We start from the raw sequence: 17,660 nt of genomic DNA, 5'->3' as shown, positions 1-17,660 counted from the left end.
GTGAGGATCCATAGCGCTCACTAGCGGCTGGCCAGGCTACTTCATTATTAATGTGGCGTCACAAATAAATCCTGTAGACCTATTATATTTGTTTAGCAATGGAATTACATGATTACCTTTTAAAACGAATAATATTCAGTATTTGTGTCCGACATGCAATAAAACATTGTAATTGTCCATACAGCTATTGTTGTAGTAGGCTATTTGCGCCTAAATTCGAATCATAGGCCAATGTGTAGGTTATAGCCATTTGACAGAATTTCTGTTAAAAAAGAAACAGGCCTAGGCTTCATTAAATGTAGCTTGTACCTTACTAAACCTAGCCGACATTCTAATTCAGAAATCAACCAAAACTAACAGGCAGCCTATCAGTTTACATCACTGACTTTCGCATGGTCAGGTAGGGGTAATTGTTAGGCTGCTATTACCAACTTTGTCCAATACAAAAGGTGGGTAAAATGTATTGCAAAAAATATATAATCTTTACAAAAGTTAGATTCATCCACGGTAAGAACTTATTCCATCGTTCAAAACAAATGTGCTTCTGCTTGCAAAAGCAGTGCCGCATATACGATGTCTCTGAGGCGAATGCAGAGAGACGAGCGTATTTGAGGAAGATCACAGGGAGGGGTAAGAGAGAGGATGGAGAGGGAGTGGGGACCCGGATGCTGATGCGAATGAGGCGAAGGAAGACGAGAGAAAAGATCGATTTACGGCAAGAAAAGCGAAGGACTGTAAAACGGGGAGGCCCTCTCACGCAATGTGTGCAATGCTATGAAAACGTGTCGATCTAGTATGGTGTGAATACATATGCAGATATTTATTTTTCACTAGCAAATCGTTGAATTAATGATATTGGAACCGGCGAGGGAGGACACGCCAAAAGGAGAGAGAGAAGATGCTGTGATACGCTTAGCCTACTGGCAGGGCTAGAGCGAGAGGGAGGGGGAGGGTGATACGGTAAAGATGGTTGTTTTGCAAGGGACGCATCTTTCCTCTAAAAAAATCGCAACAATGTGGCTGTTGGATGAAACATATCATTTCGCGTTACAAAGAAACTTCAAAATGATCCGATTTTGACAGACGCTTAAAGACGTGGATAAACGTTAGGCTAGGCTAACCACAGTGTATGGACGCACTTGTGTGGCTAATAACTCGAAGATAACATGCTGCTCCACCTGTGATATAGGCCTGACACAGTGAATACCATTTACATCTGTCTGCATTGAACTATAAGGACGTTTTATGTTGCAATACGTTGTTTGAATGAATTGATGTAGCATCCCAATGATAGTAACCTGTTTATGATCAGGTTGCAGATAGAAAAGGAATGGTGCAGTCAAAACTAATGTTGATAAATATCTATTGATGGTTGGTGCTGCCAAACAGATAGATATTGGTACTGATCTCTGTTGATTGACCAATGTATCAAAAGCAAAGCTGTTTCAAATCTGAAAACTGACATATAGGCCTACCATGTTATCAATCTTGTCATACTTGTTATCATGATAGTTGTCGCTATTTTGAGTTTAGGCTAGTGCATAACATGATATGTGTGTCATAGCAATCCATTTACTCAGCTGTTGCCTACCTGGGATAGTTTCAGTTTCAGGATAATACTTGTCTATATCAAATGAAAGCAAAATACATGAGTCCAGAACCACCTATCCAGAAAGAAGTAAAACCACAATTCTGAATTAAGGACTTGTCCGGTCTTTAGCTCTGAATATAGACCTACAACTCCAGTCTATCTCAAAGCAGCGTTGCAATATTTTTCCTAACCATTACCATTGTTATCCAGGCTTCCTTTTTTCATCCGGGGGCGATAATTCATGAACTCCACCTAACTGTAGAGCTAGTTGTCACCATTAGCCGTTATTAAGTCGTAGCCAATAGTTAGAGCAGTATGAGTAAGGAACTGTCACTAAGTCAGTCAGCTCAATATGTTGGGCCATATCGACTGGAAAAAACACTGGGGAAGGGCCAGACAGGTGAGTTCTGAATTTCACCGTTTAACAACAACAAAAAATCAGTGTGAAAAATAATAGTGTGTTTATTATGGGATGGAGGGATGGATGGACGGGCGAGTGGGTGCAGTGGATGGGTGGATAGACGGACAGATAGATGGAAGTCATAAATGTGTTTTGTGAATGTGTTAAGACTGCGTAATACCCTGATGTTGGTCAGTGTATGGTGAGCATGTGACTCGTTCTCTCAGGCCTGGTGAAGCTTGGAGTTCACTGCATTACAGGACAGAAGATAGCCATCAAAATAGTCAACAGGGAGAAACTGTCCGAGTCAGTTCTGATGAAGGTAAGATAATGATGACGCAAATAAGGATTTCCCAGTATGATGACTACTTTTCTAAAAACGGACAACATTATGATTAACTGGCTGTTTGCAGTAGTTGGGTCTTCCAATAATATGTTTTATTTCACTTAATTTTAACATTGTCATAAAGAGCACATGTTCAACTTAATAAAAAACACTTTTTCCCATCTCAAGAGGTTAAATACAAAATGGACAATAGTAAGTGGCTATTAAGTGCCAAATAAAGTAACAAGGTTGACCGTAACAGGGTTGACGACTTCCTCTTAAATCAACCATAAATCCCCTTGTGACAGGGGAAATGGAAGCTTGTTGTGTGCAACAGGGAGGGGCAATTGAATGCAAACTTCACAAAAAATGTAAATTGCTAAAACATTTCTAGCCTGTCTATCTATGGGTAACAGCTCAGTTTCCCACCATAAAAGTAGTTCACCTGCTTTTACACAATTATTTGACCATTAGATGTTCAACATCTCTTTTGAAAAAATATATTTAGATAGGATTAGTTTCACCATATTAAAACATCAGTTCATGTAACAGGGTTGGCCTGTTGAGGACAGACGCCAATATCCAACGGTAGAGCGTTGCGCGAAATACAAAAACCTCAAAAAGGCTATAATTTCAATTTTTCAAACATATTCCTATTTTACACCATTTTAAAGACAAGACTCTCATTAATCTAACCACATGTCTGATTTCAAAAAGGCTTTACAGCGAAAGCAAAATATTAGATTATGTTATGCGAGTACACAGCCAAAAATAATCACACAGCCATTTTCCAAGCAAGCATATATGTCACATAAACCCAAAACACAGCTAAATGAAGCACTAACCTTTGATGATCTTCATCAGATGACACTCCTAGGACATTATGTTATACAATACATGCATGTTTTGTTCAATCAAGTTCATATTTATATCCAAAAACAGCTTTTTACATTAGCATGTTATGTTCAGAACATGCATTCCCACCCAAAACTTCCGGTGAATTTACTAAATTACTCATCATAAACGTTGACAAAATACATAACAAATATTTTAAGAATTATAGATACAGAACTCCTTTATGCAATCGCTATGTCAGATTTTATAATAGCTTTTCGGCGAAAGCACATTTTGCAATATTCTGAGTACATAGCTCAGCCATCACGGCTAGCTATTTTGACACCCGCCAAGTTCGGGGCTCACTAAACTCAGAATTACTATTAGAAAAATGGTATTACCTTTGCTGATCTTCGTCAGAATGCACTCCCAGGACTGCTACTTCAACAACAAATGTTGTTTTTGTTCCAAATAATCCATAGTTATGTCCAAATACCTCCATTTTGTTCATGCGTTCAGGTCACTATCCAAAGGGTAACGTGCGAGCGCATTTCGAGACAAAAAAATTCGAAATGTTCCTTTACCGTACTTAGAAGTATGTCAAACGCTGTTTAAAATCAATTTTTATGGTATTTTTCTCATAAAATAGCGATAATATTCCAACCGGACAATAGTGTTTTCATTCAAAGAGAAAAAGAAAAAACATCATGGTCGTGGGACCGCGCATTTCCAATCTCTTTGTCACTAGGCAGACCACTGACAAACTGTGCTAGTATACTCTGCCCAGAGACAGGAGACGCCTCAATCTGCTTTCTGAAGGCTTTAGAGAGCCAATGGAAGCCTTAGAAAGTGCTTCGTAACAGCTCAGATACTGTAGTTTCGATAGAGAACCAAAAGAAGAACTACAAATTTACAGACAGGCCACTTCCTGCTTGGGATCTTTTCAGGTTTTTGCCTGCCATATGAGTTCTGTTATATTCACAGACACCATTCAACCAGTTTTAGAAACTTCAGAGTGTTTTCTACCCAAATCTACTAATAATATGCATATTCTCGTTTCTGGGCAAGAGTAGTAACCAGTTTAAATCGGGTACGTTTTTTTCATCCTGCCGTGAAAATACTGCCCCCTATCCACAACAGGCTTTAGTTAAAATAAGGGACAGGGTTTTTTTTTTTTACCTTAAAATGAATCACTAATAATGTATTTTATTGTATTTACTTTACTTACTTACGTAGGCGTATGCTGAAATTCAGCTTTTAGTGGCAAATGTGTACAATTCCAAATAAACCTTAAAAAAAAATATATATATATATATATATATATATATATGTGTGTGTGTAACTTTAATGCAGTATACATAGTAATTACTGTTAGGAATAGTAATGAAATTACATGCATGCAAAGGCTCTTCAACAACATATTTTATCAAGTATGCATTAAGAGTGAACACTGGAATGTAAATTCCTCTACAATTTTATATCACTCTCTTCCCCCCTCTCTCTTTCTATCCCCATCTCTTCTCTCCCTCCCTATATCCCCCCTCTATCTCCCTCTCTCACTTTATCTCTCTCTCTCTCTCTCTCTCCCCCTCTCTCTCCCACTCTCCCCATCTCTCTCCCACTCTCCCCATCTCTCTTTCTAACCCCCCTGTCTCTGTCTAGGTGGAGAGGGAGATTGCCATCCTGAAGCTAATTGAGCATCCGCATGTGTTGAAGCTGCATGACGTTTACGAGAATAACAAATACCTGTGAGTTCATTCATTGTACATTCAGGTGCGCCCCGCGGCTCTGCCTGTGCCCTGTAGCTCTAGACCCGTGGGTGTAATGTGTAAATATTAATCAAAGGACTGTATAAATCTGCTGCGTCTCTCTCTTGAAGTCTGCAGCTTTCTGCCATCAAATCTCCCAATGACTTCAGTGCATGTTCTACGCAAATATCCTAATTACACAAGCCTGTCCTCAAGTTAGGATTCAATCCTCTTTGAATTCTTGCTCAACTTCCCTCCCTCCCTCCCTCTCTCTCTCTCTCTCTCTCTCTCTCTCTCCCTCCCTCCCTCCCTCCCTCCCTCCCTCCCTCTCTGTAGGTACCTGGTGTTAGAGCATGTGTCAGGTGGGGAGTTATTTGACTACCTGGTGAAGAAGGGCAGGCTGACACCTAAAGAGGCCAGGAAGTTCTTCCGACAAATCATATCGGCCCTGGACTTCTGTCACAGTCACTCTATCTGGTAAACGACTCTATTCATGTACAAAACTTATTGTGTGTGTGAGTGGCCTGTGTCGTCCAGCGGTTAGAGCCTCTACTAACTTCCATGTCTTTCCTCTACTGTCCTATTGTTCAATAAAGGCACAACAAATATGAAATGATTGGGACTGCCCACTTTTTAAAAAATGTAGCATTTAAAAAATAAAGTATAACTTAGCAGCGCCTGATTGAGCTTGCCTGGTGCAATGGAAAAACTTGATTAGTCCCAAAAGTGAAAACCCTGCCCAACTTGCTCTCCAGGCTCAATCAAATGGTCTGGTGTGGTCTCATTGTTTTTATGCTTCCTTATGAGTAATTCCAGTCTATTCACGCCATCCGTCAATATCTCACTAATAATGTCATTTTATTCGAATCTATGATATTTTACTCGCTCAGTGTTTTAATGCTTACTTCAGTAGATAATTCAAGGTCTCACTAATAAATGAATTATATTCCGTCCTATCCTATCCCACTCAACTCTACTCTGCTCTACGCTGCTCTATTCACGCCATCCCACAGTCACAGGGACCTGAAGCCGGAGAACCTGCTCCTGGATGAGAAGAACAACATCCGCATCGCAGACTTCGGCATGGCCTCCCTACAGGTGGGGGACAGCCTGCTGGAGACCAGCTGTGGGTGAGTATGCTGTGTGTGCGTGCGGGTGTTTGTGTCTGTGTGTGTGTGTGTGTGTGTGTGTGTGTGTCTGTGTGTGTGCATGCAGTACGTATGTGTGTGTGTGTCTTATGTGCTGGTAAAAGCTCGCATCTTCTCAAGGCCTCACTTCTATCCATTTCAGATCCCCACACTATGCCTGTCCAGAAGTGATCCGGGTAGGTTCCTTCTCATCTTCCCTTTTTGTTATTTTAAGTGTCTAAGATCATCCAACCAAGTGAGATATAGAAATGTAATGATTGATAAGGTAAGAGTTTACTGATACCAACATGTGTATGTAGGGAGGGATACATGTTGCATAGTACACATCTCTCTCTCTCTCTCTCTCTCTGATTCTCTCTGTCTCTCTGATTCGCTCTCTCTCTCTTTGTCTCTCTCTGATTTGCTCTCTCTCTCTCTGATTCGCTCTCTCTCTCTCTGTCTCTCTCTGATTCGCTCTCTCTCTCTCTATCAGGGAGAGAAGTATGATGGTCGCAGGGCAGATGTGTGGAGCTGCGGAGTCATCCTCTTTGCTCTGCTGGTGGTGAGAAAGTGTCCCGTTTGCCCTCTTTGCTTACGTCTTACACCTACCCAATCCTTTCAGATGGAGAGGAGGGGCTAGGGGTCCATTTGGAATTGAGTATTTGTGGAATTGGGTTGTAACCTTGTGACCCAAAGTAACTGCTTGGCACAAATGAAGCCTAGCCCTCGACTAAAAAGTATGTTCAATGGAGATTCGCCATTGAAGGAGCTTCTTTGTCCAAGACTAGGTTTAACCTGTGTCTGGATAACCAGCCCAACATGTGTTTGTATGTGTAGTCACGCCTCCCATTCCTTGTAAAAGGGCCTATTTAACAGGAACGTCCCTGTTCCCCTGTCCTCTCCTCTGTAGGGTGCCCTACCATTTGACCATGACAACCTGCGTCAGCTCCTTGAGAAGGTGAAGAGCGGGGTGTTCCACATGCCCCACTTCATCCCCCCGGACTGCCAGGCCCTGCTCAAAGGCATGATTGAGGTCGACCCCGACAAGAGGCTCACGGTACGAGAGAGGAGGATAGGCAGGCAGAGGGGAAGGGGGAGAAGGAGGTAGGGAGGGAAAGGTTAACCCCCGACAAGAGGCTCACGGTACGAAAGTGTGTGGGGTGGGTGGGGGGGGGATGAAGGAGGGAGAGGAAAGAGAGAGGGAAAAAGGGATGAAGGGGGACAAGGAGGGAGAGGTCAGGGGAAGGGAGACGGAGGGGTGAGAAGGAAAAGGGGACGAGGGTGATCCCAACTGAGGATTTAGCATACCGTATTCAATGAGGTTTTTCAATGACGTCTTTGAGGGTCGCATCCAAAATGGCACCCTATTTGAATATGCTGCCCTTTGGGAACGAACAAGATGAGATTGAGATGCCTAAAATGTAGGCAAAAGTGATGAGGGAATCTCTTTCCAATTCCAAAAGTCAGGCCCAGCAGGAATTGTTTACACCTTGCGCTAGCAGCCATCTGTGTCTTGGAGCAGACTGTACTAACCGTTCCATCTGCCCTCTCGCCCTTCCAGCTAGAGGCCATCCAGAAGCACACCTGGTATCAGTAAGTATGGATTAGTTTGGTCTGCCTTTGAATTATAAATAGGGAGGCATTGGGAATTTGAAGTTGATGCCAAGCATTGTGTATGGTGCCCAGTGTTTTGGGTCACTAACATGGGGGTGTGTGTCTTTGTGTGTGTGTGTGGTGCGTGTATCTGTTTGTCTGCGTGTGTGTGTGTGTGTGTGTGTGTGTGTGTCTCAGGTCGGGTCGTAATGAGCCTTGTCCTGAGCAGCCCGCTCCCAGGCGGGTGTGTGTGGGGCGCATCCTGTCGCTGACCGAGTTGGACCCGGACGTGCTGGACAGCATGCACTCTTTGGGCTGCTTCAGAGACCGCGGGAAACTCACCCGCGACCTGCAGTGTGAAGAGTACGTGTGGGTGTGGGTGTGTGTGGGTGTGGGTATGGCATGTGTCTTCTCTCACATTTCTCTCTTTGTCATCTGTCTCTTTCTTTTGTTGTTTTGTCTAGCTGGACCCATGTCCACCTTTTGTGTCTTCTTTCTTCTTGTGTTCAACCTGTCTCTCGTCTTGCTACCTTCCTCCAAATTGTATTCCTGAATTGAAATCGTTCTACACAAATCTCCCCTTGACGTTCGTTTTGCGATTTACGAGAAAGTCCAAGTGCGTATCTCAAGATTCAACTCCCTCCCTCCCTCCCTCCCTCCCTCCCTCCTCCCCCTCCTCCTCCCTCCCTCCTCTCCCTCCCTCCCTCCCTCCGTCTCTCCCTCCCCCCAGAGACAACCAGGAGAAGATGATCTATTATCTCCTGTTGGACAGGAAAGAGCGTTACCCCAGTTACGAGGATGAGGATCTGCCGCCCCGAAATGACGTAGGTGAGTCCCTAGGTGTCAGGAGCGAGCCACTGACCGCACTGACTTGACTCCGTCCCTGTCTGGTCCGCTGTCTTCCTCCTGCCCCTCTTGTCTCTGTGACTCGGTGTGCACCTCGCTCCTGCTTCTCCTCGGACCCACCTTTTAAACCTAATTCCTCATTTTGCCGTGCGAATCTGGATACTGATGCATATGAGTGTGGGGTAGAAGTGTGTTTGGGGAAAGGCGTGTTGTGTGTTTGGGTTGTGTATCTGTGTGTGTGTGTGTGTGTGTGTGGGGGGGGGTTAGGTGTGTGTAGGGGCTGCCTGTGTGTGTGTGTCGGGATATTTTGAGTAGTTGTGATAGCCTTACTATGTACATTGTATGTTCTGATTAGGGGGGTGTGGGGGTGTTGGGGTGGCTCTTACTGCGTAATGGACTAACTCCGCCCTGGTGTCCCTCAGCGGACCCCCCTCGTAAGCGCGTGGACTCTCCCATGCTGACGCGTCATGGCCGCTGCCGCCCGGAGAGGAAGAGCCTAGAGGTGTTGAGTGTGACCGAACAGGGGTCTCCCACCCCGACCCGCAGGGCCCTGGACACGGCCGCACACAGCCAGAGGTACTGGAGGGGTGTCACACACATGATCGGCAAACACACAAAAAAAGGCAAATGCAGGCCCACGCTCACAAAGACAGACAGGCACACACACACACACACACACACACACACACACACACACACACACACACACACACACACACACACACACATATACACACACACACACATAAACACATATTACATATGTACTAGCCAAAAACATTTTGTTAGCCACATACAGTGCATTCAGAAAGTATTCAGACCCCTTGACTTTTTCCACATTTTGTTACGTTACAGCCTTATTCTTAAATTGATTCAATTGTATTTTTTCCTCATCAATCTACAGACAATACCCCATAATGACAAAGCAAAAACAGGTTTTTAGAAATGTTTGCAAATATATTAAAAATACAAAACTGAAATATACATTTACCTAAGTACTCAGACCCTTTACTCAGTACTATGTTGAAGAACCTTTTGCAGCGATTACAGCCTCAAGTCTTCTTGTGTGTGACGCTACAAGCTTGGCACACCTGTATTTGGGGAGTTTTCCCATTCTTCTCTGCAGATCCTCTCAAGCTCTGTCAGGCTGGATGGGGAGCGTCGCTGCACAGCTATTTTCAGGGATGTTCAATCGGGTTCAAGTCCGGGCTCTAGCTGGGCCACTCAAGGACATTCAGAGACTTGTCCTGAAGCCACTCCTGCGTTGTCTTGGCTGTGTGCTTACGATCATTGTCCTGTTGGAAGGTGAACCTTCGCCCCAGTCTGAGGTCCTGAGCGCACTGGAGCAGGTTTTCATCAAGGATCTCTTTGTACTTTGCTCTGTTCATCTTTCCCACGATCCTGACTAGTCTCCAAGTCCCTGCCGCTGAAAAACATCCCCACAGTATGATGCTGCCACCACCATGCTTCACCGTAGGGATGGTGCCAGGTTTCCTCCAGGCTTGACACTTGGCATTCAGGCCAAAGAGTTCAATCTTGGTTTCATCAGACCTGAGAATCTTGTTTATCATGGTCTGACTCCTTTAGGTGCCTTTTGGCAAACTCCAAGCGGGCTGTCATGTGCCTTTTACTGAAGAGTGTCTTCCATCTGGCTACGCTACCATAAAGACCTGATTGGTGGAGCACTGCAGAGATGGTTGTTCTTCTGGAAAGTAACTCTGGAGCTCTGTCAGAGTGACCATTGTGTTCTTGGTCACCTCCCTGATCAAGGCCCTTCTCTCCCGATTGCTCAGTTTGGCCGGGCGGGCAGCTCTAGGAAGAGTCTTGGTGGTTCCAAACTTCTTCCATTTAAGAATGATGGCCACTGTGTTCTTGGGGACCTTCAATGCTGCAGAAATATTTTGATACTCTTCCCTAGATCTGTGCCTCTTCACAATCCTGTCTCGGAGCTCTACGGACAATTCCATGGCTTGGTTTTTGCACTGATGTACACTGTTAACTGTGGGACCTTATATAGACAGGTGTGCGCCTTTCCAAATCATGTCCAGTCAATTGAATTTACCACAGGTGGACTCTAATCAAGTTGTAGAAACATCTCAAGGATAATCAATGGAAACAGGATGCACCTGAGCTCAATTTCGAGTCTCATAGCAAAGGGTCTGAATACTTATGTAAATAAGGTATTTCTGTTTTTTCCTTTTAATAAATTAGCAAACATTTCTAAAAACCTGTTTTTGTTTTGTCATTATGGGGTATTTTGTGTAGATTGATGAGGGAAAAAAAATATTTGAGCAATTTTAGAATAAGTCTGTAATGTAATTTTATTTGTCACATTTTACTTGATGGTAAAATATATTTCGTTCTCTTCACCTTTATGGTGATGACCTTTGACCTTATGACCTCTTGTGACCCCTCTACAGGTCTCGGTCAGTCAGTGGGGCATCCACCGGCCTCTCCTCCAGCCCTCTCAGCAGTCCCAGGGTAAGAGGCTTGTTGGCCAACGCTTTTAACATCCACTCTGAAATGATCAAGTATACAACATTGACTCTGAACTGTCTTTTCATATACAGTATATGTCAGATAATGGTTGTCTTTTTTGCAACGTTCAAAGATTTATTGACGATTTTAACATTGCTTTAACATTGCGTTAATGTTGCTATAACGCTTCCTCTAACTCACTCAAGCTCCTTGGTCATTCTGAGCCATTTTACATGTCATACCACACTATCAGAATAATTCTCACTCATTTGGAGTTTCTTTGGCATTTCTCTTCCTTTTCTTCTTTCTCTACACCACACTTTCTAGAATATATGGCACAACTTTAAAACGTGCATATTTTGTAAAGCAACACAGCACATAAAGTAAAGTTAAAGCATGTTTAGGGTTGCAGAGATGTAAGATATATTTTGCACCTCTCCTTGTTGATCATCGTTGGTAGTCATTGTTGGTTTAAGGTTTAAAAAAAACTAACATTTTAGTTGTGTTCCACTGTAACCGTGAAAATGTCAACATACTAGTTGAATTAATATTTTCCGGATCAGCAAAAGCAGAAACAGAGTCATAATGTATTGCTTACGCCATTTTGTAGTTTTTGTCTTCTATACTATTTCTGACATGGAGGGATTTTTGTGTGCTGGGTTATCTAAAGTGTTAGCTGAAAGTGATACAAAAAAAGAGTGAGGTTGGAACATAAATGGCTAAATGCAGGGTCAGAACTAATGCTTTTACAATCAGTTATACAAACAGCTCACACCATCAGTGCAGTTTCTTCACCATCATTCAAGAAGCACTCCTTTGTCATAACCCATAACACTCATTTCCATCCCTCTTTTTCCATTTTCCCATCCCTCTCTTTCTCTTCTTCTTTTCCATCCCCCCAGTCCTATCAGAGCCCTGTCTTCACGTTCAGCCAATCAGACGTCACTACCACCACCCCTCACACTAAGGACCCATCCAAACCAGGAAGTGCTACCACGCCTCGGTCGGCCCGAGCCCACGACAAAGCCAAAGCGGCCCAGAACCCCAAAACCCAGACCCTGCCCACCACTACCAAGGGCGGTCCTGCCACCAATCGGCCCCACCTCCAGCCCATCAAGTCTCTCCCTATCCACAACTCACCCTCCCGCTCGCCCTCCCCCCTCCTCTCACCCATCCCCCGCTTCTTCTTCTTCCCCTCACCCTCCGTGCTCAAGTCGGTCACTAAGAGCTTCTACCCCAACTCTACCCACTCTGTGTCGCAGGTCACCCCCCAGGGCTCTCCGCTGCCCACCCCCATGGGCACCCCCGTCCACCACCCCCACCACCCCTCCTCCTCCACCCCTCCCTCCAACTCCTCCTCGTCCTCCTCCTCACGGGCGGAGGGAGGCGGAGGGGTGGGCTCCCTGTCCCTGACTCCACCCTCCAGCCCCGGGGGGAGTGGCGGCATGGCGGCTAGCAGCTCGGCCCACTGGAGGACCCGTCTTAACTCGTTCAAGAACAACTTGCTGGGCTCACCCCGCTTCCACCGCCGCAAGATGCAAGGTAACAACGTAGCAATAGATTTTAAACCATTTCAATTGAGTTTGAGCAAATTAGCATACAGAGCTACATGGAACAAATGTCCTGTTTTCTCAGTACCCACATTAGAGGACATGTCCAGCCTGACCCCAGAGTCCAGCCCTGAGTAAGTCATACACACACACACACACACACTCATGAACATGCCTCCCAGATGCCCTATGCCGAGGACCAACTCATTTTACCTCGCCACAACCGTCTCTTTGTGTGTCTGTCTGTTTGTCCGTCTGTGTATGTGCGTCATGCTCCCTCAGGCTGGCTAAGAAGTCGTGGTTTGGGAACTTCATCAGCCTGGAGAAGGAGGAGCAGATCTTCGTGGTGATCAGAGACAAGCCGCTGAGCTCTGTCAAGGCAGACATCGTCCACGCCTTCCTCTCTGTGAGTATCTGACTCGGCACTGATCATCCTGAGTTAACAATGTCCGAGACTTGTCTTGAGAAAGGCCTACATTCTAGCTAGTAGTTTTTTTTTAATCACACTTCAGTCCTAGTAATATGGTAATGTTTTTGAAGTGTTAGGAATTTCTTTTCAATATATTTTTTATATTTTCAATACAATCCGTTTTATTGACAGAAAAACGTGTCGATGTGGCTAAAACGGAAGAGTTCAACTCTCTCTCGATCATTCTCTCTACTACCCCCATCTCACATTGACCCTCTTTATCTGTCTCTACCTCTTTTACTTTCTCTACCCTCCTTTCCTTTCTTTTCATTACCCCACATATTTATCCCTCCCTTTACTTACCCTATCCAACCCCGGCCCAGATCCCCTCCCTCAGCCACAGCGTCATCTCCCAGACCAGCTTCAGGGCCGAGTATAAGACCTCCGGCGGCCCCTCCGTCTTCCAGAAGCCTGTGAAGTTCCAGGTGGACATTGCCTTCTCCGAGGGAGAGAGAGAGCGGGAGAGGGAGAAAGCCGAGCGGGAGGGCAAGAGAGAGGCGGGCATCTACAGCGTGACATTCAGCCTCATATCAGGCGAGTGGAGCTTGGAATGGAAAGGACAGGTGTTCATTCTAATGCTGTTAGTTGGTGATTGACAGCATCTGGTTTATATGGTGGATTGGATTGTTACAGTTCATGCAAATGAATTAAAGTAGGGCAGGTTTGTTATGGTGGAAGGGAGAGCTTTGGCTGTGCTTTTGGTATATGCTACTGTGCAAAGTGTGTGTGTGTGTGTGTGTCTGTGTGTGTCTGTGTGTCTGTGTGTGTGTGTGTGTGTGTGTGTGTGTGTGTGTGTGTGCGGTGCAGGTGTGTGTGTCTTCATTGCTGGTAAAAGCTTTCATCTTCTCAATGCCTTTGTGTGTGTGTGTGTGTGTGTGTGTGTGTGTGTGTGTGTGTGTGTGTGTGTGTGTGTGTGTGTGTGTGTGTGTGTGTGTGTGCGCGTGCTTGCGTGCGTGCTTGCAGGTCCTAGTCGCAGGTTCAAACGAGTGGTGGAGACCATACAGGCCCAGCTTCTCAGCTCCCACGATCAGCCCATGGGGGTCTCTGGTGAGTCACACACATTCTGTTACTCACACACACTGTTTTCCCACATCCAGGTTCATGTCATGATAACTTAAATTAATAATCCATCATTTGCTTTGTAAATTATTGAAATTGTTATAATTGTTTGTATATGTTTACAAATAATGAAATGAATGTATTTATAGTATGCGCACTATTAATAGTTGATTCATTATTTGTGAAGATTATTATAGTGTTTACCGCACATTCTTACACACACTGGTTTCACCTACATGAATGGAGTCACTGTATTCTCTCTCCCTCTCTCTCTCTTCAGACCCCTTCCCAGACGAGAAGAACAGTCGGCCCCACGGTACCCCCACCCGCCAGAACTCCCGGCGCTCCGAGGGCGGGGGCGACCGGTGCGAGTGGGGCGAGCGAGGGGACGGAGGAGGCATCGGAGGCGGCATCGGAGGCAGTGGGGGGGTCCTGCAACGCCGAGGCTCCGGGAAGGAGAGGACCCGACTACTGTCCTCCAATGGAACACAGTCCCAACCCTGAGAGAGAGAGAGAAGAGAGAGAGAGAGAGAGAGAGAGAGAGAGAGAGAGCAAAAGACAGTGAGAGAGAGCGAGAAAGAGGGAGCAAAACAACAGAGAGAGAGAGAGAGAGAGAGAGAGAGAGAGAGAGAGAGCAAAAGACAGAGCGAGAGAGAGAGAAACCAATCGGGTAGCAGGTGTCCAAACTCCATTGGTGAAAAAAATAAGACATTGTTATCAGACAAAACCCAAACCCTTCACAAACCATGAGATACACAGTACCTCCCATTCCACCCCCAGAAGATGTCTCAACCAGATGCTTTTAGCCTGAACACAAGCTGATATTTTTTTCTGCTTTTCACCTGTGTTAAAATATACATTCATGTTGATTCACTGAATCAAGCAGGGATCCCATTCAAACCAGTAATAAAACAAAAACATTTTTCCAAAGGGGATACAATAGATGAGCCGGACACAGCACAGGTCAATCTAGGAACTTTGAAGAAGCGCTAATTTGCATGCCAATTAGCCAGTCATTACGATAAAGGATGTTTGATTTCGATTATAAGATCTGCTAGCATACCATTCCTTTGCAATAACTCAAGCAAAAAGTTAAGAACGGTTTAAACAATCCTGGGATGGTACTCAAAAATACACAACCCCCCCCCCCTTCCCGTACCTCTACCCCTCAGCAGCGTAACTGAAAAGGATACCCGATGAGTACCTTGATGTGCCCAACATTGTACGTACATTTACTCAAAAGACAATGAAAGATGATGGAGACAAGTAGAACCCTCTTGCTTATTATCACAGACCACCCATTCCAGAAGTTAGAACCGGCTGCCAGTTCAATGAATGACTTGGGCGACAACACCTTAAGATCCTGTTTTAAAAGGGAGAAATTAGGTCCTTAAAAAAAAAAGAAGGCATTTCAACATTGTCTTCTTTTGCGGTAAAGAAATGAAAATTAAGCTAACTAAGTGAATGTGAAAAATATTTTTTTATTTAGGTTTAGTTAAGATGATGTAGTTATTGATTTTGAGGTTGGCGCTATCAGCGGAGATATAGGAGAGGAACTACAACAGGAAGATTTGACATCCTCGACATATCTCCTCCAGTATCTGAATGTGGAACCCGAGCCGATGGGAATTTGAGCGGAAGTCAGAACGAAGTCACCATTGATGTATTTGGAATTTTTTTTGTATTTTATTTTTACTCAGAGACAAATACAATGTAACCAAGATGTATGCGTCGTCGGAAACCTTTGCTCTGAAGAAAAGTATTTTTGATTTGAAGAGAAATATGAAAATATATTGAGAAAAAAAACATGGGCAAATAGTTACATGGATTGGACTTCCACTGTCTGTCCCTGACTCAATGAGGAGAGAATTCCAGACCTATGGATTAGACAAACTCCATCTGAGCTTGTCTCATATCACCACACTATTCACATATTGACTCCAAACATAAATTTCAACACTCATTGATCGATGGACATTCTCATGAAGCTGTACTCAAAATGCTGACGTATTACTCCTTGTTATCGAAGACTTAAAAAAGGCTAACAAATGATAGCCCTTCTGCCATCACCAATGAGCCAAGTGATCCATCCTCTGCACCCGCGTCACCTTATATCACCGCTCTACAAGCAAACGTAGCTGTTTTGACGATCATGTATTACAACAGTATTATGTGATAGAAACTAGACACATTACCAGCCAGTCTTCCTTACTGCACAATATGCAACAGATGCAGAATGTTTTGAGATTTTCCATTTCCTTGTTTATGTATTTACGTATTTATTTACTTATTTATTTACTGTTATGTATTTATTGATATATAATTTATTTATGTGGGAAATGTATCTTGCACCAACAGAAATATATCAGGAGCTAGGGATATAATGTTTTTCTTGTCAAGATAATTTTTTCTTTGATTTCTTTATCTTTCCCATGACACCATTTTTTGGGGGGGGGATCATGAACTTACAACATTTACATTCCTTCCCAGCATTCTGTCTAAATGTTAGTGTTTTAGTTTCTATTGTATGAATTAGTTTATATATTTTACGTTCTGTTCAGGGTCGTATTCACTAGGAATGAAATGGAAGCAAACGGACCGAAACAGGGAGGGACTACCTGATGTTGTCCAATGAGATACACTGTTTTTTTTGTTTGCAAAGTGTTTCGCTACGGTGTGCACTAATGAATACGACCCAGTTCTGATTATGGGATTGTAAGAGTTGAGTCAATGACTGAGTCGGGGGTTTACATTTCAGATCTGTTGCACCACCTGTGACCAGGTTACAGGCAAAGAGATGCGAGGGACTCTTTAAACATTCTGTATAAAGTGACTGAGCCAGCAATGAGCACATTGCTCTAGCAAGCTCAACTGTCCACATTCATTGACAGACACGAGCACGCCACCATCATACACCTTTCCTCGACAACATCAAACGCTCACACTGCTCCCATGTCTTTCTTTATGCTTTTCCCCTTGACCTGATGCGTCTGTCATCACCGGGTACAGCCATCGTTGTGCGGATCGCTTGACTTCGAGAGAGACCACGCTGTACAAGTCGGGGGCGTCACTGTCGCTATTCACCTTTATGATTGTTCACTGTCATTTTCATCATCTCCATCATCATCATCATCACCAAGATCATTATATTCATCATCCTTACTCTAGCTAAGATTGTAAACTATTGTCCATTGCTAAGGGTCAGTAGAATAAGGTGTTAAAAAAAAGAAATGTCTGTATCATAATTTAAATATAAAAGTGCACTATTATAACTATTGCCTGTGATAAAAAAATGAAACAATTATGGTTGAATTGATGGTCAAAATAAAGAGACATCCACCTTATTGTTATGATTATAATAATAAACTCTAAAATAGTGTGTCTGTTGTGTCCTTTGGGTTTCCAGCTAGATGTTCCAAAATGAATTTGTAGTAAATTGAAACACATAAATAATTTACAAAATCCACATTAAAGTGTAGGAGTCATGAGTTTTTACTCACCAAAGTAACAACACAGTGTGGTCAAAGACTTAGTAACTTAGTTGTAGTCACCATCTGGTTACCTATAACTACAAACAGTTCTTTTTTTATATTTATTAACTGATTTCCAGATACCTTCTAAACTACCTACAATGCACTAT

At 43.8% G+C, this 17,660-nt stretch overlaps 1 protein-coding gene across 1 annotated transcript; it reads left to right on the top strand.

The window, feature by feature from the left end:
- The first annotated feature begins 648 nt into the window (after positions 1–648).
- LOC106579169 (serine/threonine-protein kinase BRSK2) lies at positions 649–17,399 on the top strand. The gene is made up of 19 exons (XM_014158804.2): positions 649–1,991; positions 2,219–2,313; positions 4,813–4,898; positions 5,235–5,375; positions 5,912–6,028; positions 6,189–6,222; positions 6,519–6,587; positions 6,936–7,082; positions 7,587–7,618; positions 7,817–7,981; positions 8,349–8,446; positions 8,887–9,040; positions 10,885–10,945; positions 12,205–12,484; positions 12,578–12,626; positions 12,775–12,898; positions 13,285–13,495; positions 13,925–14,008; positions 14,301–17,399. Exons 1-19 carry the CDS (start codon positions 1,907–1,909, stop codon positions 14,522–14,524), a joined length of 2,256 nt encoding a protein of 751 aa, XP_014014279.1. The 5' UTR covers positions 649–1,906; the 3' UTR covers positions 14,525–17,399.
- Positions 17,400–17,660: the final 261 nt, after the last annotated feature.

This window comes from Salmo salar, chromosome ssa19, assembly GCF_905237065.1.
Source record: "Salmo salar chromosome ssa19, Ssal_v3.1, whole genome shotgun sequence".
In the NCBI taxonomy this organism is placed as follows: domain Eukaryota; kingdom Metazoa; phylum Chordata; class Actinopteri; order Salmoniformes; family Salmonidae; genus Salmo; species Salmo salar.
The sequence above is the reverse complement of the archived record's forward strand: the minus strand, read 5'-3'. Positions and strand labels throughout refer to the sequence as shown.